Source organism: Nilaparvata lugens, chromosome 5 (assembly GCF_014356525.2).
Source record: "Nilaparvata lugens isolate BPH chromosome 5, ASM1435652v1, whole genome shotgun sequence".
Classification (NCBI taxonomy): domain Eukaryota; kingdom Metazoa; phylum Arthropoda; class Insecta; order Hemiptera; family Delphacidae; genus Nilaparvata; species Nilaparvata lugens.
The window spans coordinates 6,491,325-6,518,930 of NC_052508.1; the positions used below are offsets into that span (position 1 = coordinate 6,491,325).

At 36.7% G+C, this 27,606-nt stretch overlaps 1 protein-coding gene across 1 annotated transcript; it reads right to left on the minus strand.

Annotated features, from left to right (window-relative positions):
- Positions 1-142: 142 nt before the first annotated feature.
- Positions 143-27,236, minus strand: LOC111056647 (probable ATP-dependent RNA helicase DDX60). The gene is made up of 10 exons (XM_039429830.1): positions 27,053-27,236; positions 23,667-23,771; positions 21,264-21,334; positions 15,915-19,965; positions 14,055-14,160; positions 10,318-10,617; positions 6,341-6,497; positions 4,951-5,087; positions 1,646-1,764; positions 143-747 (listed from the first exon to the last, which is right to left on the minus strand). The coding sequence occupies exons 4-10, from the start codon at positions 18,404-18,406 to the stop codon at positions 546-548; spliced, it is 3,513 nt and encodes a 1,170-aa protein (XP_039285764.1). The 5' UTR covers positions 18,407-19,965; positions 21,264-21,334; positions 23,667-23,771; positions 27,053-27,236; the 3' UTR covers positions 143-545.
- Positions 27,237-27,606: the final 370 nt, after the last annotated feature.

The window sequence follows — 27,606 nt, forward strand, 5'->3', positions numbered from 1 at the left end:
ACTTTGAAAAATCTCACCAGTAGAAAGTTTATTTTTAGCATTTGCACAGCCTTAACGTTGACTTATAGTAAATGTCAGCTACAGTAAACTATCATAAATATGACAAAGGTAAATACTATTTACTACAGTAAATGACAACTAGTTAATAATCCTCATTTATAATAAAGTCTATTTCATTTCAACAGCCTGAATTTACAAGTTCCACATTTACAAATTCAACGTATTTTAAGAAAACTAATTTTCAAAGCTGCAATTGAAGAAGGAGACTTGAAACGAAAATAAAGAAAAATTACTTTATAACAAACAGTACAAATGGAAGATCTCGCCAAGCGTTACTCAAGCAAAAAAAAAATGCTACAAATTGAATAAATAAAAGTCACCTGATAATTATTAGATAATTATAATCAAACACTAAAAAAAAGATTCGATAAGTTACACTGTTTAACTTAGATAATTATGAAGATTAGATACAGTATTTCTTCTATAAGGCCATCAAGTTTCAGTTCTCGGATATAAAAATCAAATCGTAATAAACTTGTGTTGAACTATCCTGAAGCCTTTCCACCTTCGTGATAAGCCCTCTGGTAAAGGTCATCGAATGTATTAGCAATGTGACTGAAAGTCCTACGTATACCAAACAGACAGTCTTTGCCATCCTCGTTCACCCACTGCAATTTTTCCAGCGAAGTCTTGATATTCTTCAACACCGAGTGAAAGTCCAAAATACAAGTGTAATCTTGGCCTGGTCTGAAAAACACAACAAAAATACCGGGTAAGCATAAATAATTTATATAATTATTAATGAACACATTTTATAGGAGAATATACAAAATATCAGGTTTTACAAAAGGTTGAAAAAATTATTGACCGAGCGAAGTGAGGTCTAAGATTCAAGTCGACGGTTTGGCATTTCTCAATGTTTAAATGTGTGTTGCTCATTTACGGCGGAACGCGGTAATAGATTTTCATGAAATTTGACAGGGTATGTTCCTTTTCAAATTGCGCTTCGACGTATATACAAGGTTTTTGGAAATTTTGCATTTCAAGGATAATATAAAAGGAAAAAGGAGCCTCCTTCATACGCCAATATTAGAGTAAAAATCAGACTATAGAATTATTCATCATAAATCAGCTGTTTAGTGGACTATAATATTACCCGTTCAAAAACATCGAACATCTTGAAAATGTATTTTTCCATCAACGTTAGTAGACAGTTGACTATAATACTACCCGTTCAAAAACATCGAACATCTTGAAAATGTATCTTTCCATCAACGTTGTAGACAGTTGCAGCCAGACCTGATAACAGAGCTTACACTCACATTCCGGGACGTCACGTCACGGTACGATAGGACAGAAAGCTTTGTGTTTATTTAGGATTTTTATCTAGACATTTCAAATTGATAAATTATTATTAATTATTTTTTGAGATAACATAACAACAGGTCAATGTAACTTACTGAGCGCGAGTTCTACTGTTCACAGAGCTACTAGTCTCTTATTTCTTATATTATCAAGTTCTTCAAGCTTGTTGAGGACTATTGCCATATGTTAATGATTTTCAATTTCAGTAACCAGCCTCATTTTCCCTGACTACTTCAGTTTTCCTAGCGGTTTAATCGAAAACACAAATGTCTTTACTTACTTTAAATGGTGATCTCTTATAATTGGTCTGATGATTCCATGTTTGTAGAAATTGTAGGCGAATGAGTTCAATGGTACGTCCAATTCTACAAGTGGAACACACTTGTAATTCGAAAATACCTGAGAAACATATATAAATAATTATCATATACCTCAAATAATTATAATTGTTAGCCCCAGTTTTTCGTACGTCAGTTAACGTTTAATCAAATGCTTACCAAATGCAAATTTTTAATTAAATGCTATAATTTAATCGAGATTAGTACTAACCGATGCATTTTAGTTGCACAAAACAGAAATTTCAAGCGATAACGCCGATTAAACTAACCGGCGTAAATAATATTTCATTGATTAGTTGGCACCATTTTAACCGCGATTAGTTTAAACGATGAAGATTTGGTTGCACAAAGGTAAAAATCGAAAAATAACGCCGGTTAAACTAATCGACTTAAAAGATTTTTAACAAGCCATTCACGGGGAATTAAATCCAACTGACGCCGATTAGGTACCAACTGATAGCTGTCTTACAATTAGTTTTTGGCAAAAAAAAAACTATAAAATTCAAAGTATGAGCTAAATATATGCATGAATTTCATCCGTTAATAAAATAGAGAAGTGTATTTAGCTGATATTAGCATTCAAAATTATAATTCTGACTTTTGAGGTTAGTTTTCGATCTGGTTCGTCTGCAGATAGCACTGGACACTAGCGACAGACAGAACATTTTTATGGCGCATGCCTATGAATGGTCACCGCTTCAATATCATAACCTCAATTTTGTGGCATTTGTTCAGAATAATAAAATCTGTCGGTTAAATTACAGAGTTGCCAGATTGTGAAACCGTTAAAATCTTGGTTAGTTAACCGGAAAACTTAATCGGGATAAAAAACTAACCGATCTTTGTGGAAAAAAATGAATCCGTGAAACTAACGCTGATTTGTTAATCAGTGTTAATGTCCATATTTTACAGACGTACGTGCAACTGGCCCCAAGTCTCACAACAGAATTGATTAATTATCGAAATTTTTGAATAATTGTTAACTTCTTTCCCATCAGTCGCAAATTATCCATGAAGTACAACTCTTAATATCATGGATAATTATTTATAGTTTTATTGATTCTCATTAAAGTTTATCGAAAAAAACAATAATTGTTATTAAACGGAAATCCCAATTGAAAACTGTAAATCACCCCGAAGACTTCTGCTACTGTAAATATTGACAACAGGGTAAACAGAATCAGAAGTCTTCGGGGTGATTTACATCATTTGATCGGATTTTCGTTTAATAATAATTATTCATTAATTAGCATTTGAAAAAATGCAATTTCCAATTTATTTTCATCTGAAAAAATAATATTGAAAAACTAAACTATTTCGATAAATATAGAATATCTCTACAAAACATTACCAGAAACGATAGCAGATAAGTAGTTATCCCATGGTACAGGGTGTTTATGGCGCAAATTTACTGTTATCCCAAGCCGATAGTTCACGTAGTTCTTTCCCATGCAGCTGTGTGACGCTGGTAGTCTCTCAAATTGTGCCGTTCATACACTCTCACCCCAACAAAACAGTAAAAATTGACAATAATCGACAGTAATCGGCTTGAGATAACAGTAAAAGATGCGACATGAATTCCCTATACCATGGGATATCTACTTACGCTGTTGTTTCTCTATGATATTACTAATGTACCTGAAACAGGGTGTTCTGAAAAAGGTGCCCATAAGTCACGGCGTGATTCCTCACATCAGAAGAAGAAAAAAATCTAATTAACATAGGACCGAAGATTCTTGGTTACCAAGTTATACAGAGTGAAAGATTTCGTCCGAATTTCAGTTCCCCTGCAGAAACAAAGCCCTACAGGTATTTGTTGGCTGTCAATTAAGATGTACTATTTAGAGTACTTTATGTAAAATGAACTGAAGAATTCAATAAACCCGTTTCCAGACCTGTAGCTACAGTATGTGACGAAATACGCGGAACTTGGTCTCGAAATGGTATATTTCTCACCTAGAGCAGAAAATGAGATTTTTCCGGCTCGAAATCGGTTTTCAAGTCCGAGGACTAGAAAAGATTGAGAGCCGGAAAAACATTTTTGCCCGTGGTGCGAACGCTATTTTTCGCCACACACAAAATAAACAATATATATATATATATGAGAATAGTTGTTTACTAAGCACTTCCGAAAGCAGAAGTGGAAGGTGATAGCTCTAACAAATCTGAGGTAATCTGAATATCAGGAAATTGTCCAAGTATTTTTATTTTTTATTCTGATTTGTCTAAATAACCTAAAAGATGATGTTCAATTATGTGGGAGGTTGAGTTTATACTTTTTTATTCTTTCAAATGACAATAAGATGATATTATTATAATTGTTTTAATTATTGAATGATCACCTTTCTTAGTTCCATGTTAGCGGCTGGAAAGGGTACTCTTTCCGGCCTAGGCCGGAAAGAAACCTGTTCTGACGTCAGACAAGAGTCGTCTGCAAACAATGTCTTTCAGATCTACGTAGGGACTGGAAAACAGCTGCTTTCTGTGCAGTGTGGCGAAAAACAAGTTCCTTTAAGGTTTGAAGCAGATTTAATATGTTGAATGTACAATAAACACAACTTTTTTTTCAGAATTTGTAGAGAACTGATGTAGAGAAATTTTTAAGAGAAAGATGTAAAATAAGTCTATAATAGACAGACGCAACCTTTGAAAAAATAATCCTTAATTAGGCCTACATACAAATAGCATGAAAAATAGACAAAATCTGTGAAGCTTTCGTTTTGTATGTAATCAAAGATTATTTTTTTTTAAATTATTTCTGTAAAAAATAAGTTGTGTTTATTGTACATTCAACATAGTAAATCTGCTTCGAAAAAATATGTTGTGTTTATTGTACATCCAACATAGTAAATCTGCTTCAAACCTTAAAGGAACTTGTTTTTCGAGACCAAGTTTCGCGTATTTCGTCACATATCTCAAAAAATACTGTAGCTACAGGTCTGGGAACGGTTTTATTCAATTTTTCAGTTCATTTTACATACATTACGCTAAGTGGTACATCTTAATTGGCAGCCAACAAATACAGTTGATACAGTATCAACACAATATGACACAGTATCGTGTCAAATTGATACAAAACTTGCAAACTTTGAAAGAATTTCATAAACCATGGGATATCTTCTTATGCTATATTTTCTCTATGATATCACGTACTTATATGTAAGTATAGTGAGGTCCACGTTATAATGGCAGTATGTGATTAGTATTGGTGTTGCTATCCTTATTATTTTATCCACTATGGTTTTACCTCTTCACGAACGTTTCCAATGATCACATTCTCAATGAACAGGTCGTCATCAGTCTGGCCCGACAATCCAGCGAACACTGAACACACGCTGTTCGATACTGAGTTCCCAGCAAGCATCGATTCCAGATTGGCGCCATCTACAAATAAAATCAATTTCAATTTATTCAATAATTTACATACACAAGATACAAATAACAATAATAATAATAATAATAATTTCTCTGGTCGAGGGTACAACACGACCAGAGTTTATTCAAAATATAGACATGATTACAAAAAGCATATAAGCTACAATTATTTACAAAGTATTAATACAATTGTTTCATTGTTGATTATACAAATTAATACATGCAAAACAACAATAACAATTATTAAACGAGCCTTAGAGAGTTCTCACTTTTGACTCACAGAAGGCTCAAGTCGTTGTCAGTCTGTTTTATGTTCTACATTAGCTTTATCCCTCTCATTACAAAAAGTTTTTTAACCAGATCACTCCCGTGTTATCGGATGGGCACGTTAAACTGTCGGTCCCGGCTGAAGTATGACAGTCGTAAGGCCCATTGACGGCTTAAATTATATATTCAGGCGGTGGGACCTTCCCGAAAGGTACTCCCCACCAACAAAAGCCATACGAATTTACTTTATTAGCTTTAGAAAGAATTGATCAATCAGCTTCAAATTTTGAACACGCATTCTTCGAACCTTTTTACAGGTCAACTCGTTGGACAACAAAATTGACTCACTCCTTCGTCCTTTTTCAGGATATAGAAATAAAATTGAAAGTGCATGAGAAAAAAATGTGATTTATTATTTAGTTAGGTGAAGAATGCATTGCATGCTATTACTACAGTATTTTCATTTATTCATTCATAATATAAGCTATTTGGGAGTTATCACACAGACATTCCTTCATGCGCTGATTCATGATTTCAGCTGGTTGATATACAACTTTGACATCAACAAAGTGATACGGGTTGAGATATCGATGTGCGGTTTTCGCCATTTATTTTCCCTTGAAACTCTATCGAAACCATGTATCACATGTCCACCTTCACATTTAAAAAATGAATTTAGATTCATATGAGGGTCAAAGATCATTACTAATGCTGTTCATGAGATAGACAGGAGATAGACAGAGAAAATCTGACAAGAGTTGCCAGGAACAAGGTGAGATAAGTGCATTGAAATGGATGGACAACATTTACAACATCTGCGGTAATCACGTAAATCAAGTGTTTGTCAATAAATTGTTTAAGTGTCAATAAATTGAACACCTGTGGCTTTTGTAATGCTTCTGAGGACCTCAGAAGCGAAAACAAGAAGTGATTCAATTCTAAAGACCAATTTGAGATTCAAGAAAAATTTGAAACAATATGTCAATTTAGATTACCTTTATCCAAGTCACCAGCAGAGCAACGTCCTTTGAACATTTTCCTCGAGATTGGAAGTTTTTCGTCTTTTCCAAACTTTTCTACGTTGAATTTGGCAACATTCTTGTAATACTTTGTGAATGATCGCTTCACAATATTGTTGTAGCTTTGAAGAGCCTAGAAAAAATAATTCGGATCAATTAATTTATTATTATTATTATTATTACTATGATAAAGGAAAGAATTGACTTATAGTCCAGTCACTTTATACATTGATGCATGAAATTTATATTGTAGTTCTGATTTTTTAATATATTATTTGGGAACATAAGAGAAGTCCGAACCAATTTCTTCATGCAAAATGTACTTGTACTAGATACAGGGTGGCCCAAAAACCTCGTACTTTCGGCTCATTTTCCAGTTTTCAGCTATTTCTGCCAAATCTTGTAATCGGACAGAAAAATTTGCTCTCACCTTTTTTTTAGATTATAAAATTCTTAATAAAATGAGATCATTCGGAACTCTCTATTTCCCATGAGTACTGAGTTATGATTTTTCAAAAATGAGTGAAATTTGAAGAGAAAATAAATTTTGATGAATTTTAGTTTTTGATCAACAATATCTTCCGATAGTTAGATGTATAATTGAACATCCCTCGTCTGGACGAATTTTTGTGCTCTACAATCTGAGATCAGGTAGAGCGCTCTATCTCATATAAATTTCCAGGTACACCTGACAACAATGCTCCTTGTATTGCGAAAAACACCTAGTTTTCATCGTACTACACTTCATTCTTCTCGGCTTGTCAAGGCGGTCCAAAATCATACATCATGAGTCAAATTTGGTAGAAAAATGGAAAATTTATTGTTGAGTGTAAAGCCCATATACTAATACACAAAAAATGGTCAATTTCTATATTCAAAGCTATGTATCTCGGTAACCCCTTATTATAAAAATCATTACTTATGGGATAGCAACACCAATGTTAATCAAATACTGCCATTATAACATGGACCTCACTATATAATAATAAATTATAATATATTAATAACATATCAATTATATACAGAGTGGTGCAGAGAAAACGCAAGTTTTTCAAACCGCTAGTACTCGGCGACGGGAGGGGGTATTGCCCTGGAACAATTGTTGGCAGACGGCCCATACTATACAATTTCAGTCGCTATGGAGCGTGGAACGTACAACATCGTGTGTTCGCTGTCGAGCAGTTTTTTTTAGAAACAATGAATCTGTAGTCACAGTGCAACGCTTTTCCGTCTATATTTTAGAGTTGGGCGTCTAGGTGCAATGCCCGATCGAAATACTGTACTCCGATGGGTTGCAGCGTTCAGAAGTACTAATGTGAAAAAAATTACCAGGTCTTCCCCTTTCAATTCGTACTCCGGAAAATGTAGACAGAGTCATAATAGCAGTTGTTACTAGTCCTAGACGATCGACTCGACGACATGGTCTCAGGACTAGACGACACTGACTCGGTCTACATTTTCAGCAGTACGAACTGAACGGGGAAGACCAGGTGATTTCTTTTTCATCACATAACTAGTACTTCTAATCGCTGCAACCCATCGGAATACAGTATTTCGATCGGGCATTGCACATAGACGCCCAACTCTAAAATATAGACGGAAAAGCGTTACACTGTGACTACAGATTCATTGTTTCTAAAAAAAAAACTGCTCAACAGCTAACACACGATGTTGTACGTTCCAACGCTCATAGCAACTGAAATGAGATAGTATGGGCCGTCTGCCAACATTTGTTCCAGGGCAATACCTCCTCCCATCGCCGAGTACTAGCGGTTTGAAAAACATGCGTTTCCTCTGCACCACCATGTATTATACAGAGTGTTTCAAAAAGAATGACCCAATTTCGAACAGTATATTTATTTTTAAAATGGTGCACACAAACTAATTTTACATCAAATTACTCACAGAAGTATCAAGTTTATGATGACGTGTTATAAGTGTTCTATGTGCCCTCGTTTGAGGCTCGGACGACACCTATACGGTAGCCATATTCTACCCAGAATGTTCGCAAGATGTCTTCTCGGACTGTAGCTACTGCATTAGTTATCCTGGCTTTTAGCTCCTCAATATCAAGTGCTAAGGGAGGAACATAAACACGATCTTTAACGTATACCCACAGGAAAAAATCTCACGGTGTTATGTCAGGGGACAGTGGAGGCCAGGAATGCATAGCCAAGTCTTTCCCTATCCAACGTTGAGGCAAGTTGGTGTTGAGGAAATGGCGTGCATCCTTGTGCCAGTGTGGTGGTGCTCCATCTTGTTGAAAGATAAAGTTGTCAGAGTCAGCAATTAGTTGAGGAAATAGCCAATTTCGTATCATTGCCAGATAAGATGCACCATTCACTGTGTTTTCCTCAAAAAAAGGTTCCATACACCTCGGTTTGTGCACAAAAATATTCACTTTAGGCGGATCTCGTTCATGTACCACTGTTTCATGAGGGTTTTCAGTCCCCCATAAACGAATATTACGACGATCAAGGCCCGCCGCGAAGTAGACCCACGCTAATCCACGAAAATCAACCCACGCCGTGGGATGTTTTGTAAACCATTGCTATAAAATTATTCATAACTAGCTGGCCCGGCGAACTTCGTACCGACGAATAGTTAATGCCTCTCATGAAAAACTTTAGCTGGATTCACACCTGAGGAGGCGCGATGCGGCATTTTGCATCCAGGTGCAAAATATATTGGTTTGAATGGAAGAACTCACTCACACTGAATCGGACATGGCGTGGAACGGTGTGATAAGGCAATCTCCATAAGATCAATCAACACTTTGTATCACCAAGCCGCGCCTCCTCAGGTGTGCTTAGTCTTAGCTTAATCTGATGCACTATATTTTTATGAAAATTATCCAACACTCAGTATTTTATATTTCAATATGGACATCCTATGTGCTTAGTTAGTTGTACAGCAGTTTGTATTTTTAGATATAGTTGCATTCAGCTTGCTGGGAAATTGAATGGCATATCTCCTTGCTGCTGATTTTGCAGAGCATATTCTAAATTTACAGCATTTCGAGCTCTACGACCCAAGTTTGGACGTCGTTCGCACCGCGGCATTATTATTAGAATTAAAATTTTGTGAATCAATAGAAAGAAAAAATAAAAAATAAGGGCCCTGTTTCATAAAACTTGTAATACAGGAGAATCACCATTACAATTACATGCTCAATATAGCCGACAAAGTCAGCTGTTCCTCTATTACAGGACTTCTAAGTTTTTATGAAACAGGGGCCAGATCTACCGACCGCTGTTGGATGACGCAATGATTATAACACCCGATTTTTATTTCTGTGTGTGGCCAGCTGACAAATCTTCTTCCATAAGGATTACATGTAAACTTTAAAGGACCGTAGGAAAGAGTCCTGAAGTCTGATCATAAATTTGATAGGCCATAAACCTGCTCCTGAACATAACAAACACAACTAAACAAAAACCATCAAATTCGGTGCACATATAAAAAAAAAATTGAATGTCAATATTTGAGGCTCGATTTTTATTTATATAGATCAATCAGCTGACAAGTGGATTATTCATTGTATGTATTACACAGATGTCTGGAGAAGCCTATCAATGGTTTACAAAACATCCCACGGCGTGGGTTGCTTTTCGTAGATTAGCGTGGATCAATCTTGCGGTGGGACTTATTTTTTACGGCACTTGATATTGAGAAACTAAAATTCAGGATAACTGATGCAGTAGCTACGGTCCGAGAAGACATCTTGCGAACAGTCTGGGATGAATTTGGCTACCGTCAAGGTGTCGTCCAAGCCTCAAAAGGAGGAGGGCACATGAATCACTTAAAATACATCATCATAAACTTGCTACTTCTAAGTAATTTAATGTAAAATTGGTTTGTGTGCACCATTTAAAAAAAATAAATATAACTGTTTAAAATTGGGTCATTCTTTTTGAAAAGCCCGGTATTGATAATATATATTTACAGCTGACCTTGACAGCATCAGAAGGAAGACTGGGCAGTTTGATGTCATCAACGGTCTTGTCATTCTCATCAGTCGTCACCTGATGCTTGGAGAACGGGATATTTGTGAAGAGATAGCACAGTATGAGCATAATCGTGTCACACGACTCCTCTGACACATCGTGATTCTCATCCAGCTTGCAAAGACTGTGGAAGAATCCACTCTTCAGAAGGTAGGCGAAAGCCAAGATGCCTTCTTCATGATGGTGGACTATATTGATCAGATGGGTCAGGAGATGAATTCTGCCTGATTCGGCATGAAGCAAGCCCTGGAAATTACACAAATCTCTAAAAAAAGTAGCCTACTGTTAGCAAGCCCTGAAAATTACAAAATCCTAAGAAATCTAAAATATATTCGGTCCCAGCTGAAGTATGACACTCGTTAGGCCCACTGACGGCTTGAATGATATATTCAGGCGAGGTGGAACTTTCGTCAGGAGCTCCCCATGGGAACGCGCCAACTATCCCCGACAGTAAAGTTCCTTTTAAAACCATCGCTTTTTTAAGAGTTATATCACATTTTTCAAGAACCAACAGTTCAAACGGGTTAAGGAAATGAGACGGGGCCGCCGAAAACAATGGATGGACAGGTAGAAGTTCTATAGTGAGGTCTATTGTTAAGATTTCCATTCCGAGCAATACATTGGTGGACCAGTGTGGTTACTTGAAGACACTTTCAGCTGTAAACCAGTGGAGGCATATAGTGATTGGATAATCACACATTACTATCGATGACAAGTACACATTTAGTCAAACGTATGTGGTGTGTAAAGACCACAACGATTTTTGGACGTACATTTGTTTGCCGTCCTTATAAAATCTACGAGATTAATTGGGACTTGACAATAACATGATACACAATCATAATATGTTTGCCAAGTTGTGTTCAATCTAATAGAATTTAATCTAATTGAAAGGACGCCAAAAAAGTACGTTCAATAAGTATCGAATTGTATGTAACTCAAATAAGCCTGTATACAGCTTGTGAGCAAGTTGAGTTTTATCAAATGAACCATTGGAAATAATACAATAATTACAAGTACTTGATCACTGATTTACTTTCTATAATTGCAGAAAATACAAGTAACAGATGTAAGGTGCAAAGTAATAGATAAGTTGGTGCAACCAGCTAGAATTGCCTTCAAGAAAGCACACGGGGCCACTAATGAGAGTAATGAAGCTGAATCAGAGGACAATGAAGTATGCTAGTCGAGAGTTAGAGGATGAACCTTTTTGGAACAATAGCCCAGTGCACAGGTAGTGCGGCCCCGTCTCCTTTCTTTTACCCAGTTCAAACTTCATAATGAGGTTCAGCTTAGGTATTGGTTCATATTTTTATGTTCTTATCCAAGAGCCACATTTCAAAACAACATGCGAGTAAAACAAGATCAAAATACCCTTTTGAGTGATATGATGTACAAGTTGAATTCGGAAAGAGAAATAGTTTATATTTTCATTTTATGTTTGCAGTGATAGAAGTCACAACATCAACAAGCTTTTCTTCTAATCGAATTCATAGAATGTGTGAAACAGTGTCTGTGATTGTACTACTTCCTCGCCCGCTTCAAGCTGGTTTCAATGTTCAATAGACCCCTCATAGGCCCATCCAGCAGGGGATTTACTGTCGAGAAGACTAGTTGTCGTGAGCGTGTAAGGAACTTAGTTGTCGCCGACAACTAAGCTCCTTCGTTCTAGTGGGGGATTTACTGTAGGGGAGACTAGTTGACGGCAATGGTATATTTTGCCAGGGGATTTACTGACGCCTGTGATCAAAATAGCGAGGAGACTAGTTGTCGGGGAGACAGGTTGGCGGCGACCCCTCCCCACCAATAAATGCTATACGAATATTATTATTATAAAGGAAAGAATCGGCTAAAACAGGTACGGAATAGGAAATATACACAGGAAAATGGTAACACCGAATCTTAGACTGAGCAAAACGTTGAAAAGCCACATTTATCTACAATGTAAACTGTATAACAGGCTGCCTTTATCCATTAGATTGTTGCCACTGAACATTTTTAAAAGAACTATTGCTGGATGGCTTAAGGTTAGAGGATTTTACTCAACAGATGAGTATCTATATTATAATGATTTTATAATATCTGACAAGTTTGCTTAAGTATTTTATAAATGAAAATATTGTTAAAATGACGATGCCTATTGTAAACCTGTTTTATTTTATGGCAAATAAAGATATTGTATTCTTGTAATACACGAATGATGCATCATCACGTTTGATGCCCGGTCGCTACATAAAGTCACCCATAGTTAACAGAGCCATAAGTTAACAACTTGCCCATAAATAGATGTTTGTTGCAGAGTCGTTTGCCAGACCCCTGTTAGCTATGGCTCTGATAAGGCACACACACATAAGTCACACTGCTGCTCATACCACTTTTTGCGTGGTATGCTTATATTCAACTAATGTATTGGCAACGGAGAGAGAATCACTGTGAACAGTTCTTCCAAACCTCCAGTCGCATGACGTCACAACATGGCGCTTGTTTATCACAACACTGCTGTCTGCTTATTGTGTTGTTTATGCTTGGAGGTTACGAATCAAGATCGTAAACTGCACACTAATTTGTAATTATTTTCAGTTTGATTTTATTTAGTTTTATTTCAGTTTGATTTTTTGATAGCTAAATGAATGAATTAAGTAAAATAAAATTAGAGGTAAAATGAGTGACTGGTGTATTTATTATATAATATTATATTATACACCAGATGATGTATTGTATAATATTAATAAAAACAATTTTTTGACAAGAATTATTCCATTGCCTTCTGGCATTTTGATATACCTTGGAAGCAAAGCAGCTGGTTTACAAGATATATTTTTAATGACTCTGTATAGTACAGTGCTTATTATTGAAATTGATAATAATTGATTATTTAAATTAAATACATCTTCGTCCAAGCTACTCGAATAGTCAATGATATTTTATTCAGTTTATTTACACTTTGACTGCAGTTTCAAATAGTTAACGTTATTATAATGTAATCATCAACTATTATGTATGATCATTTTCGTCTGTCTTTTAGAACATGCAAACAAGTCAACATAACCTTAAAATACACTTGGCGCGAATGTATAGAGGATTTTTAAGCACGATTTTGGGCATTTAAATTAAGAGCACATTTAGTTATTGGTAGCCTCAGATGACGTCATCTGCCTGTAGGGTTTTCGTCTCTGCAACCGAAAAACCTGTTGGCGCGCTGTTACCTATCGGCAGAGCAATAGCTAACAGAACGTCTCTGCAACGAAATTGGCCTGTTAAATAGTCAAGTCCACGCTTTTAACTATGGGCGACGTTATTTGTCGACTCTGCAACAGGGCATAAACTACTTGACTGATCAACTTGAAATTTTGTATATTTACAAATCCTCAAATTACCGAGGATGATTATAGGTCCATAATTAATTCTTCCATCAGGGTATTAAGTTTTTAATTGGACCCTTGCGGAGCACGGGTTACCTGATAGTAAAAATAATACTCTTATCGATGCATAAGTTGGGACCAAGCCACATGAAACGTTTTTTCAGGCGGTCTTGCACTATCGGGCAGAAGCTCTCCGCGATTGGCTGATTATCAGCTGATTCCCGAACGTCAACTCAATTGGCTGATAAATACAAGAAAGTAGCCCTAAATTAATACATTTGATACATTCATTTATACTTTATGAATAAAAATATAACTTACCAAGCTCATCAACAGGTGACAAGAGTATCCGAAATAGTACTTCATCTGAGTTCTCAAATCAGGATAGGCTTGATACAGGAGACTTTCGTTCAGAACAGTCAATATCCTGCAAAAAATTAAAATTACTTAGAAATAAGAATCGAACAGACGGTGCACCAGCTCATTTTCACGGAGAAGTTCGGGTTTTTCTAAACAATTGCATGTCTACCTCGCTCAACGGATTTAACATCGATGGATTTCTTCCTGTGGGGTTTCATCAAGGATAAGTTCCGTCTCTACCAGACAATCTTAATTACCTCCGAAATCGGATCACATTTGGATCGCTGCGGTTGCACAAGTTACGCCTGATATGCTGGTACGAGTGTGGCAAGAAATCGATTATACAAGTTCATCCACCTGGTTTTCTGGCTAAGGTTCAAAAATCTACTATCAAGGAGCTTTGAAGTATCGCTGGAAATTCTCAACTTAATCGGTTTATAATTTATTGTCAAATCGTTTTTGGCACGAGAATTGATTTACTCTCACTGGTCGACGATCTTTTAACTCAATTAACGTCTTATAATTAGGCTAGTCAACCACTTTTATAAAGGTTACTCGGAAACAATAAACCCTAAAAAATTCAAACTTATTGGTGGGATGTATGTCGCATTATCAACAGCTGTCACATCGAACCAAAATAACACCCACACCTTAAACTTCAAGTGTTTTGTAACAAAATGAGACCTTTCTCAATTCTGTAAGTAATTTCAATAAATATTTATGTGCTTTCAAAGTTGTAAAGTTCTTTTATAATCACTCTGTATAATATGACGCATCATCACGTCTGAACTACTGAACTGATAAGCTTGAGCTTTTACACATTGATTATTAATTTACAGAGAATGGTTACAGGCCTATTTTGAATTATTATAGTACGTCAAGTTCTTAATTGGACCCTTGCGAAATAAGGATTACCTACTAGTCTATACTATATAATAAAGTAAACTGGTTTATACACGTACGGGATAGGGAAATTATGTTTGACGCATCATCACATCTGAACTACTGGACTGATTAACCTGAAATTTTGCATATAGATTCTTAATTTACCAAGGATGGTTTGATGATTGTAGACCTATTTTCAATTCGTCAAGATTTCAGTACATCAAGTTCTTAATTGCACCTTTGCGGAGTACGGATCACCTACTATAGTGAGGTCCACGTTATAATGGCGGTGTTTGATTAGCAATGGTATTGCTATTCTTGTCTATCATTCAACAAAGCGGATAGCGCTATCTCTTTCTCGCTTTGCTCTGATGCCAGATCGTCTTCTAACAATGTAGAATAAATAATCAACAAAATATTTCATCTTAATTATGAAATTATTCAAAAATATAATTTCTTGCTTAATAAAATATAATTGAACAAGAATGAACAGTTAATATGACATCAATTAACCTGTATCAGCTACCATCTATAGAAGGCATTGACAGGACAGAGGATCGGCAACGTTGTTCTGCTATCTTTCTCCACTGCCATTATAACGTGGACTTCACTATAGCTTTATTTCGTCATAAGTAAGAATTTATTTTGTATAGGGTACCTATTTGTTATCCAGTCATGCAGCATACTTTATGGTGGAATCATTTGTGTCTTCACTTTTTTATAGTCTGCTAGAGTGTCTCCATGCTATTATTATAAGCTTATGCTATAGGCCTAACAATTATTCAGTAAAAGAGCACTTATTATAAATAGTGTATTTTTTCGTTCATTGACAAGACAGAGGATCGGAAAAGTTGTTCTCCTATCTTTCTCCACTGCCATTATAACGTGGGCCTCACTTTAGTATTGAATAAATGAAAAATAAATAAACCAACATACCTGTTCAACACAAGTTTTTTCTCTTTCTCTTCATTTTCGCCTTTCACCAGAGAGTACAGACAGAAGAAGCGAAGAACAGTGGTGACTGTGAGCGGGTAGTTGCCGTTGATCTTGGGCAGTTTGGACGTCTGCAGGCTCTGCACTTTCTTCGAGTCGAGTCCAAAGAAGATGACGTCTCCAGTTTTGTCAAAGCCTCGCCGACCGGCACGACCTGAGATCTGGTGGAACTCTAGTGTGTTGAGCAGCGGACTGTCACCCAGGATCACCACAGTCTTACAAGGCATGTGCACACCCAGCGCCAGGGTCCCCGTCGCGAAAATCACGTTCAAAAACTTCATTCGGAAGAGCATCTCGGCCGTGTTACGGACAATGGTCGGCAGACCAGCGTGGTGCACTCCCACACCGCGTCTGAACATCTCTATCGCTGGGCTCTTCTTTTTGAGACCTTTTCTAAAGAGACGACCCTCGATGAACTGCAAGTCTTTCATGCTGAGTGAGACTACACTGCGGACCGAGTACTGGATGTCGCACTCAGTCAAGCCGACCGGATTCATTTCTACCTCACCCAACTTCCGTCGATGCTCCTCCTTCTTGCCGCTTGTCGCTTTCACCTTGTTCTTCCGCAGAGGTCTCTCTTCTCGGTCATCAAAGTCATCATCGTCATCCACAACTGCAATCTGCTTCTTTTTTGTTTTCGGCGCGTTCTTCTCCTCTTCTTCCTTGTAAGAATCAGTAACGTATTCTCCGAGGATTTCACACTTTTCTCTGTCGTACGAGAATACAATGGCAGGCAGCATGCCTTTACCTTTGAGAAGCTCTACAAAACCCTTGATCGAAGACATAAACTGAACCAACCTTTTGTTGCTACTTTCGAAATCGGATATCTGCGCTCTGAAAAGCGTAACAATTTTATCGAACAGCTCTCTTTTGTTAGTGAACCAGTCTTCGAGGACCTGTCTCAACTTGGCTTCATACTTCTTGGCGTCGTTTCTGAACACGAACCCAGATTCGAACTGCGCAAAGTATGTTTCCGGCTCAAGGTCTTTCAAGTGTGGATCGTCTTTGCCGGCGACTTTGACCAACATGTCGTAGAGCTCGATCATTTCGCCCGGCGCTAAATAGATGTGTTTCGGGATGCCCTGGTGGGCATTCATCACCCGGTTGGTGAGGTGCGACACCGGGTGAATGTGACACAGGCCTTTGTTCGTCTCATACATATGTTTCACTAGATCGTTGTGACGCTCACTGTGAACGATCAGCACCACCCTTGATCCGAACTCCGGATCCAGCTCTTTCTTGAACCTCTCGAACTTCTGCATCCACGAGTGGAAGCTGTCCGGGTTCTGAATGGTGGCCGAAAGAGCCAGAAACGGACAGGGCATCATCATGAGACATCGCTCCCATGTGATACCGTTCTCGAAGTTGGTCAGGCAATGGACTTCGTCGAATATCGCGTAACGCAGCTGCTTCGTCCAGCTGTGATACTCAGGCGACATGAATAGAGCTTCCAGACACTCGGGAACAGTGACTAGGATCTGGCAATCGAACGCGTTGACTCGATAGTCCTTGGTGAGGATACCATACACAATACCCGCCTTTCCCTTGAACCGGGAGTAGACTGTAGCTGCCACCTGGTTAACCAGCGCCTTGGTGGGAGCAACATAGACCACCTTGCCATCGTTGCTCTCCCGCAACACTTTCTCCATGCAATAGTAAGAGGCGTATGTTTTACCCGACGATGTCGGCGCTACTATCAGGGCCGACTGACGCTTATCGATGGCATCAAACATGTCTCTCTGCCACTGATCAGGAATGAACCCTTCCACCCTTAAATCAACTCCACCATCGATCTTTCTCAGCAATTCGGGACCCAAGTGAGTCATCTGGAATCTGACACAGGATTGGTCGACAGACACATCAGAGTTGCCACCGTCAGTCACCGGCAGAGAGCACTTCTCAGCCAGCTCCTTGAAGCCCAGCTGACAGATCTTCTTGCCCAACTTGGCTCGTTCCTTTTCGCCCAAAAGCGACGGCTCTTTCTGCGCACAGCTCATCAGATCACGAATCGCCAGGAACAGTTCTTTTAAATAACTAACGTCTCTTTCCTCTCTAGTTTTGCAATCTTTGCATACCTCTTCCCAGAGGTAAAACAGGACATCCACTTTGTAAATAATCATTTTACCGTAATAAAGGTCAGTTTTCATTGTAGAAAGCACATGATTGATGAGAGCTAGATTCACAGTGTACGACTTACCAGCGGTTGAGTTCTGCTTGAACTGCTTCTTGAAGTTTGAATAGATTGCATTCTCTTCTTCCTGCAACTTCTTTTCTTTTTTCAAATTGTTGTCTTCAATCAATTTCGCAGCAGTCTTGCTGATTTTATCTTTTTTCTGAGTTTTTTGATTCTTTTGAGGTTTTTTAGGAGGATTTTCGCAAATTATAGCTCTTCTCTCCAAAGTTTTTCCTTCAAGATTTGATCCATACATGTCCATATAATGCGCATAAGTAGCCTTATTTTTGGCCAATCTTTTCTTAATTATTTTCCTTCTTTTGTCTGGATCTGCTAGATGTCTGTATTTGTTTGCAACTCCTTTTCAAAATCATCCTCCTTAATTCTATCGATGAACCCATCCAGGCGTTCAGTGTTTTGCCATCTCAGATTGGTTAGAACTGCTTGACGGCAATTACGATTATTCGACTCATCAGTAGCTTCGCTCGTAGTACTCAAGTCTTTACAGAAGCTTCTGAAAATATCATTATTAATATCAGGTAAATCACCACTTACCTGGCTGAAAACAGAAAGTTCATCAGTCTTCACAACATTCTTCACAAATGCTATATTTTTGACAGACCCATTCAATGATAATGGAAACGCTTGTAGCTTGGAGCCAGTAATTTCATTGAATTCAGACACGTATTCTTCATATACCTTATCGATAGTACTTCCAAGACTTTTACATTCCTTCATAGAGACAATTGAGGAAATTATTTCAACAAACAGATTTCCGTGCCATACATCAGCTACTGAAGAATAGTCGAACCCTTTGAATCGATCACTATTCAGATGAATATCGATGGCCCTACAAACATTGTTGACTATTTTATCCAAGGCTTCTGTGGCCTCGATTTGGTGCTTGAAGCAGCGCGCCTCAATCGGAAACACCTCAAGTACAGCTCCATACACTAGAACCGCTCTAGCAATTTCCTCTTTGTTCTCAAACTGGTCGCTATCGATGCACGATTTAGCTGCACAAACTAGTATCGATCGGCGCACATCTTTCGTTTTCAACTTGTCAACTTTACAAGTTGACACTTCAACTCCTTTGGGAAGTTTTCGCGAAATTGAAACACAGTACTTCTGCAACAGCTGTCTGTTAGATGCTATCTTCGAGTCGGACGCTTTCACAAACGACATGAACGAATTGCTACCTAGATGCAACGAGTTGATGTCGATACAGTACAAACCAAACGACAAACTCAAAAGACCACAGACTGAGAATAGCGAGTTATACATATGAAATTCATTTTCAGACCCGAAATCTTTCTCGAACGAGTCAAGAAACGTGAAATCCAAAACAATGAAGTTGGGTTGCACTTCCATGATGTACTGGTGAAACGAATGATCAGCGATTGATGCAATCTCCTGTGTAAGGATTTGCGTATTGTTTTTCAAATGACACCTCAGAATATTTTCAGCCATACTCAAATGAGGAGTTTCTTGCCAGACTTTCGACTTTTCCTTGGAGAAAATCACTTCGCAGGTTCCCCCTTTTCTGGACAACAGTTGAATGATTTTCTCGCAAATGTAGATAAAATGCAGGGTTTGGCCACCGTGATGTCCATTGTAATTGGACTCTTTCATGGCGCAGACAGTGAGGGAAGATGCATCAACTAGAAAAGGAGCGCCGTCTATGAATAACGGAGTGATATCCTGGTATGAAGACTTTCCGAAGTACACCTCTCTCAAAGTTTTAATGCCGCAAGTCAACGGCTCAACGTCTTCGAAAAATGCATCTGTTGTAACTGGCAAATCTTCAACAGCTGTATCGATCTAAAATAGCAAACAGAAATATTTCACTGTCAGTATGGAAGCACAACATTTATATTTAATTATTCATACAATAAGTACATCATCAAAATGACAGGGAGAGAAAAAAAGATAACCTTGTGCTATTTCTCTTCCAATTTAGATAGGGTTACACGTAGTCCGAAATAGGTTAAGTCTTGTAGTTCTTCACTTCACAAAATTTTCAGTCCTTAAATTATATTCACAAAGTGGATTTTCAAATTCAGATGCTTCAATACCAAAAATAAAACATATATTTCACATTATTATCACTTGAATAAAGAATTAAATTAATATTGCCACAAAACATAAATGATGCCGATAATAGTTTGTTCAATAAGTACGTAAATATAGAATAGAATAGAATGACTGCCTTTATTTTATACCTGGGAGGGCGAAGTTAGGGCGCAGTCGGCCCTCTCTTACACTTAACCCTAATATGACAGAATTTGGAAATGATTGGGAAAAGTTAGAGCTAAGCCACATGAGGCATTTTTCCACTGGTGGCGAACGAATTGGCAGGGCAGGAAACTTTCCGATTGGCTGATTATCAGCTGATTTCCGAACACAAACCCAATCAGCTGATAATCAGCCAATCGGAGAGCTTCCTGTTCTGCCGACCTGTCCGCCGCCAGTGCAAAAACGCCTCTTGTTGTTTGACCCTAATAGTGAGGAAGTTATAATCACAGTGAAGGAAAATAAAAGAATAGGTTTGCCTATTATCTGCCTTATCACTGCCTTCTATACCGGCACATCTTAAGGTGCGTAGGCTACAGATTTACGCGCCGCGAACATGAGCAATTCACTTTTAATCAGCTGATGCCAAGCTTTTTATATCTGTATCTTACCGTTTCTGTAAAAATACAGATATATAGTCAGCTGATTAAAAGTGAATCGCTCATGTTCACGGCGCGTATATCTGTACGCACCTTCATGTTTAAAATGATCAATTATATTTTATTCGTCAAGAAAATTCATTTTTCAATGATCAAATAATAAAGTTCCATGCTTGGGATTAAATATTTTGTTGATTAACTATATTTCTACATTGTTAAAAACGATCTGGCATTTGTTGCAGAGCTAGAAAAGGATAGCGCCATCTGCTTTGTCGAGTGATAGACAAGGATAGCAACACCAAAGTTGATCACATACTGCCACTACAACGTGGACCTCACTTTTTTCTATGCTAAGAGATCATGTGTGCGTCATCCGATATAGAAAATAGAATAAAATGATAGACTTGATACATGAATAAGAATTTAAAAGGCGAGTTTGAAACTTACATCTTTCTCTTCTTCCAGCATAACAGACTTGTACTGTTCTGAGGGCGTGACCTTGTTCTGCAGATCCGGAACTAAATTGGACAGAAAAATCATTTTTTAGAAAATCAAATTTGAAAAACATTTTAAAACCAATGTAGTCGTTCAGAAACAAGGTGTTATCACACATGAGATTTATGTCAAGCTTTTTGAAAATTTCAGGCTACAGATTGCTAGACATTTTTACTCTTGAAGCTGGTATTCATTCAATAAAGTTCAATTTCATTGATATTTTTGTACTTTTCCAACTAAGACTTCACATTAGGCTATAATTTTTTATTTTTTTTGAAAAAAGAGAAATATAGCCTAACTTAGTAGCCTATTGGATTAAGGGCAGTTTTCCGAGCTCGGTATTTAGACAAGTTCTAGACTTTAAACAGCTGGAGTCAGAAAACTGGCTTTCCGAAACGGGGCGTAGTCGTAGTTTCTATGATAATCTTTATTTTCTCGAAATGGTAATCATCCAAATGTTTATAGGCTTAAAATAATCCATGAGATGGGAATAGTAATAATCATACAATATTAATTAATATGTTTTGACAGTAAACAGAGTACATAACACTTGGAAAATTGGATGTTGTAAAAATTACAACACGCGACTGCTCGTGTGATTGAGTAGGGCGCGACTACCGGAAGGTTAAAGTCTAGAACTTAGCTAAATCCTAGCTCGGAAACTGGCCCCAAGAGTTTGATAAAACTGTAAATTACTTCAAAATTGAATAAATTTCTTGAAATATTAAATACTTTCTTTAACCAATTAGAAAATAGAAATTACTAGTGACCTCTTCATACTTTTTTACATAAACACAAATATTTCCGAGCACTCATGCCATTTTCATCCTAGAAACTAGTTGTGTTCATGTAAGAAACGTATAAATAGGGTACTAGTCATTTCTATAATAACCAAACAATTCAACACTTTCTATATGCTGCATGAAAATCAGCCCAAGGGCAAGACCATAAAAGCCTGGTTTTCATTAGTAGAGGACATGCATGATAAACAAGTGTGTACATGCATGCTTCTCATGTACATACACACACACACACATGTTCATCATGCATGTTTTTGCATTAACATAAAATAAACAACAAACCACAGGTGTGGTTTAAGCTATTTTCTCTTGAATAGGACAGAAAAAAATCTGGTGTGGCGCACTCACACAACTTTCCTTGCCGTTATGAGAATTGATCACCTGACGCTAGTGATCTCAAAGATCTGAGCCAGCTGGTGACAGGACAATAACGCTGGAGACACACGAGGTCTGCTATCTCTTCAAAGTGAATGATTTAATAGAATCAACAGTTTGCAATTAATTAATCACATTTTCTCAAATTTCAAGCTTATGTGAAAATTTCAATTTTAGGTGAAAATGTTACTGGACATTAATTGAAGAGATTTTCATGCACAATCTTTTCCACTCGAAATTTTTCGCTTAAATTATATCTGAGAACTGATAAATGGAAATCTAAAATAAAACTTTGCATAGATGGGACGGAGCACCTGAATTTTTTACAGATATGGGACTTGTGGCAGTTGATATAGCTTATCAATGACTATTTAGGTATGAATTAAATGAAAATCGTTGGAGCCGTTTTCAAGAAAATCGCGAAAAGCCCCGGTGCCAGGACAATAACGCTGGAGACATAAGAGGTCTGCTATCTCTTCATAGTGAATCATTTAATAGAATCAACAGTTTCCAATTGGATAATCACATTTTCTCGAATTTCGAGCTTATTTTCAATTTTAGGTGAAAATTTTACTGAACATTAATTGTAGAGATTTTCATGCTCAATCTTTTCTACTCGAAATGTTTTGTTCAAATTTTATCTGAAGCCTGATAATTGGGAATCTAAAATCAAACTTTGCATAGATGGGGCGGAGCTCCTGAAATTTTTATAGATATGGGACTTGTGGCAGTTGATAGTGCTTATCGATGACTATTTCAGGTATAACTTTAATAAAAATCGTAGGAGCCATTTTCGAGAAAATGGCGAAAAACCCTGTTCTTGACAACATTTTCGCCATTTTAGCCGCCATCTTGAATCGAATTGTGAGGACCTCACGTTCCAAATTTCAAGTCATTCCGTTAATTGGGAGATGAGATATCGTGTACACAGACGCACATACACTCATACACACACACACAACACACATACAGACCAATACCCAAAAACCACTTTTTTGGACTCAGGGGACCTTGAAACGTATAGAAATTGGGGTACCTTAATCTTTTTCGAAAAGCAATACTTTCATTACCGATGGTGATAGGGCAAGGAAAGTAATAAACAACAAACCATAGGTGTGGTTTAGGCTATCTATCTCTTGAATAGGACAGAACAAATTTACATAAATAAATTCTCATTTACCTCGAGCGAGCTGTTCTCCGAAATCTTCAGAACTATCTGAATCAGTTGAGTCGTCATCATCTCTGTTTCTGTTATTAGCGACATCCATTTTTGAACGATTTCAACCTGAAAACATTGATAGGAAATTTAGATTTGAATTTATTCCTAGCAAGTTTTTATCATTACTGGATAATATTGAAGAATGAGGAAGAGCCTAACCAACTCATTTGACATTACCAAATGTTTGAAAATAATAATTTCAATTTCAAAAAAAAAAAATAATAATTTGACTAAAAAAACATTCAGTGTGGCATAATAATTTCCAAATGTGGGCATGATATAACACTTTTACAAAATGTGAATAATTACAATATTATTATTTTTTTATCGGAAGGAAAGACAAAAGCGTTGCACTTGTGTAAGGCTAGGCACACACCAGTTAGTCAAGACAAGACAAGACACGTTTAGTCACAATACTTCACATAGTTGCTCATGGAGACATGTCTAATTGCAATGACTAATCAGTGTGGGTTGCGTCATAAGCAACAAAGTGAAGTTTTGTGACTAAACGTGTCTGATAATGTATTGTCTTGACTAAGTGGTGTGTGCCTAGCCTGAGTATGTAAAGCATAACTCATATCAGCTTATTTTATAAGTATACGAGTAATAATTATTCATAATAGCAATAAAAAGATTTATGTTCTACCAGGTACTGTAGATTCATTTATAAGGAATGAACAAAATATTTTAAATCAAATTCCTAACTAACCGTAAAGCTGCGTTTACTACAAGTTATTTAACAAATGTTAAAGACCAAAGTTATTAACAAAATGTTTATTTTTCCGTCCTTATAGATTCTATTAGATTAAACGGAACTTGACATATGGACATATGTTCATCATATGTATGATAAGTCATGTTCAATCTAATAGAATCTATAAGGATTAAGTTATTAACAAAATGTTGGTGTAAACGCAGCTTAAGTGAACTTACAACGAATTTGACAATAAAATACAGCTTCAAGATTTTGAAAAAAATATTTTCAGATAGGTTACAGTTTTGCATCTGGTGCAACACTAGGCATCGAGAGCTGTTTGCTATCCCCAGGGTGCGCCTCCAGAGATCGCGGGTATGCTATAGAAGTTCAGCGCTACGCTACTTCAAAAGACTGCATGCAGGGGTGAAGCAGTTGGACCTTATACCTTCTTCTTCATCCATTACCCACACTTGGGGGATCGATGGCGTCATTTCACAATAAAAGTCAAAACACTAATTTATCAAGATGGCAGCGATCAAGATAAAGCACACTTAGTTAACATCTAAGACCTTGCTGTTTAACTTACTGGCAAGTTAGCCAGATAGTATTTGAGACAGGTCATCGTCTAAAAATTCCTGTTCATCATAATAAGCCCTGGCTCTCAAAAACCCTGGGTCATTTATCATTATGATAAACAGGATTGGCCCCAGTATTAAACCTCAGCATGTTCGAAAGAGTTGTGACCGGTTTCCTGAGAACCAGGGCTTATTACGATGTCCAGGAATTTGTGTATAATGACCTCAAATGTGATCAAGCTAAAATGCCATTTTGTTAAAGAGGAAGGCCTCGTATGATAAATATTTTTCGATCTAAACTTTATCACTGCCATCTTGATCAATTAGTGTTTTTTGTTATTTTATTTTATTCATGACATACGCCATCGATACTACAAGAGTGGGTAATGGATGAAGAAGAAGGTATAAGGCAAAGTTAGTAGACTGTCTACTAACGTTGTAAGGTGTAAGGTACCTATTATCGATATCGAAATTATTAATAGTAGGCCTAATCAAAATATCATATCACACATTTGTTCAAAATTTTCTAAATGTTCTGATTAGTTATGAAAATTAGTAAAGATAAAATGGTAGGTTGAGTTATTAGTTTTAAATAGAAATATTTTGATTTTATTCAAAATACAGTGTTATCATTGCATAATAGTGCTACATTATTATAAATTTTATCAAATAAAAATACTAAGAAATTTTGACAATTTCTTAGTATTTTTATTTAATATGAATAATTACCACAATATCAACTTTTCAACTACACAAAAAAATGTTATATTGATTAATACACCAGATTTGGAACTGATAACTTTGGGGGTTTGGGACGCCAACCCTGAATAAGATTAACACCTGGTTGCACAAAATCTTTAAACAGTTAATCTTTATTAAATGCCACGAGAACCAATGTGAAAAGCCTTCTACAAAAATGCTGTAACTGTTCCTCTTGGAATTTAATCAAAATAAAAATTTAACAGGCTGAGGCCTGGTTGCAAAAAAGCAAAATTAAATGCCACAAGAACCAACCAGAAAAGGCTTTTTTAAAACTGAGGCTACTCTAATTTATTCTCATGGCATTTAATGACGTTAAAATTTAACATGCTTTTGTGCAACTGCACCTTAGTCTATCAATGACATTTAGTCATTGGTGAATTAATTCCTCTAATTTACAATTTATCGATTAAAAAACTGCTCAAGTGCCAAAACGTCCAGTGCCAACATACCTGTCATAAAATTTTTGGTTGGGATCGATTTAGTATGTTATTTTGAGCACAAAATCACAAAAATTAAACGGCGGTCACTATTGTTTTTAAAATAAACTAAGTTCAAAGTAGCAAAACTTTACATGCATTTAACCTATAAGTAGCAACCATAAGTAGATAAGGTTAGGAAAAGCTTTAGGTTGGGAAAGCTTTGGTTAGGAAAACTCAGATTAGGAATATCATAATTTTTGATGATTTCAATAATCAAAATGGCTGCAACTGCTACTCATAGGTTGAATGCATGTAGAAAATTGTGCTAATTTGAACTTAGTTTATTTTGAAAACAATAGTGACAGCCGTTTAATTTTTGTGATTTTGTGCTCAAAATAACATACTAAATCGATCCCAACCAAAAATTTGATGACAGGTATGTTGGCACTGGACGTGCACTTACACCCAAAAAAGAATTGAGGTTAGGCTATGTTTTGATATAATTATAACAATGATCAAACACAGGAAAATACAAACTCTAATATCCCTTACGGTACTCGATATAGTACAAATATAAATGTACAATCTTAATGGTTTTTTATCAAACCTTGAACTTTATTATCCCTGCCAATAAGGTCAATGACCACAACATATTTATAGTCTTGTTTCCTACTGATCTCTGAAAAGATGAGTAGCTACCTTGATATTCATATAAACTTCAAATAAGATATCAAAAAAATGTTGGCCCAACAATTTTATACACAATTTATTACTAGAGATATAGCATTAAATATAAATAGTCAGAAATATGGAATTAATATCACCAAGATGCCATGCTCGAAATTATTAGGCTAAGCCAAGATTTGATAGAGGCTAGTTTTCAAAGTAACTTACAATGTTTTAGAAGAAGTAGGATAACTAACAATATTGAAACAGTAGTACGATGTTGAAAATAATTCTACTTTTAAAATGCTAAGTCAAATAGGATAGTTACACTATTTTTAAAAGAGACATTACGTCCACCTTCCATTATTGCAATAGGGTGTCGTCGTGTACTTTCTATTCCGTAACAGCAGATATGAACGGTTGCATGTACAGAACAGATGATAATTCCACAGAGCAAAGGAGCAAACAAAGTTTCAGAGGAACGTATGAATTTGAATAGCATTCATTGAGGGAGGCCTCAATAGTCCTTCTTCGATTAAATCATTTAAAACTCTGTATTGGCCTATTTTTAACTAATTGATTTATTGAGGAAGGAATTTGACTCGTGAAAATATTGTTTCAAATGATATTCAAGTTATTTCGAAGTGATTGAGAGCAAAATACAATGATCAAGGTTACATGCTACATCTCACTTTTTTCTCTGTGGTCTGTGCAACCTTTAAAACCTCATCTGAGCGCAGCTTGTGTGAACGTAATATTTTTAAAAGTTAATTCTACGTCGT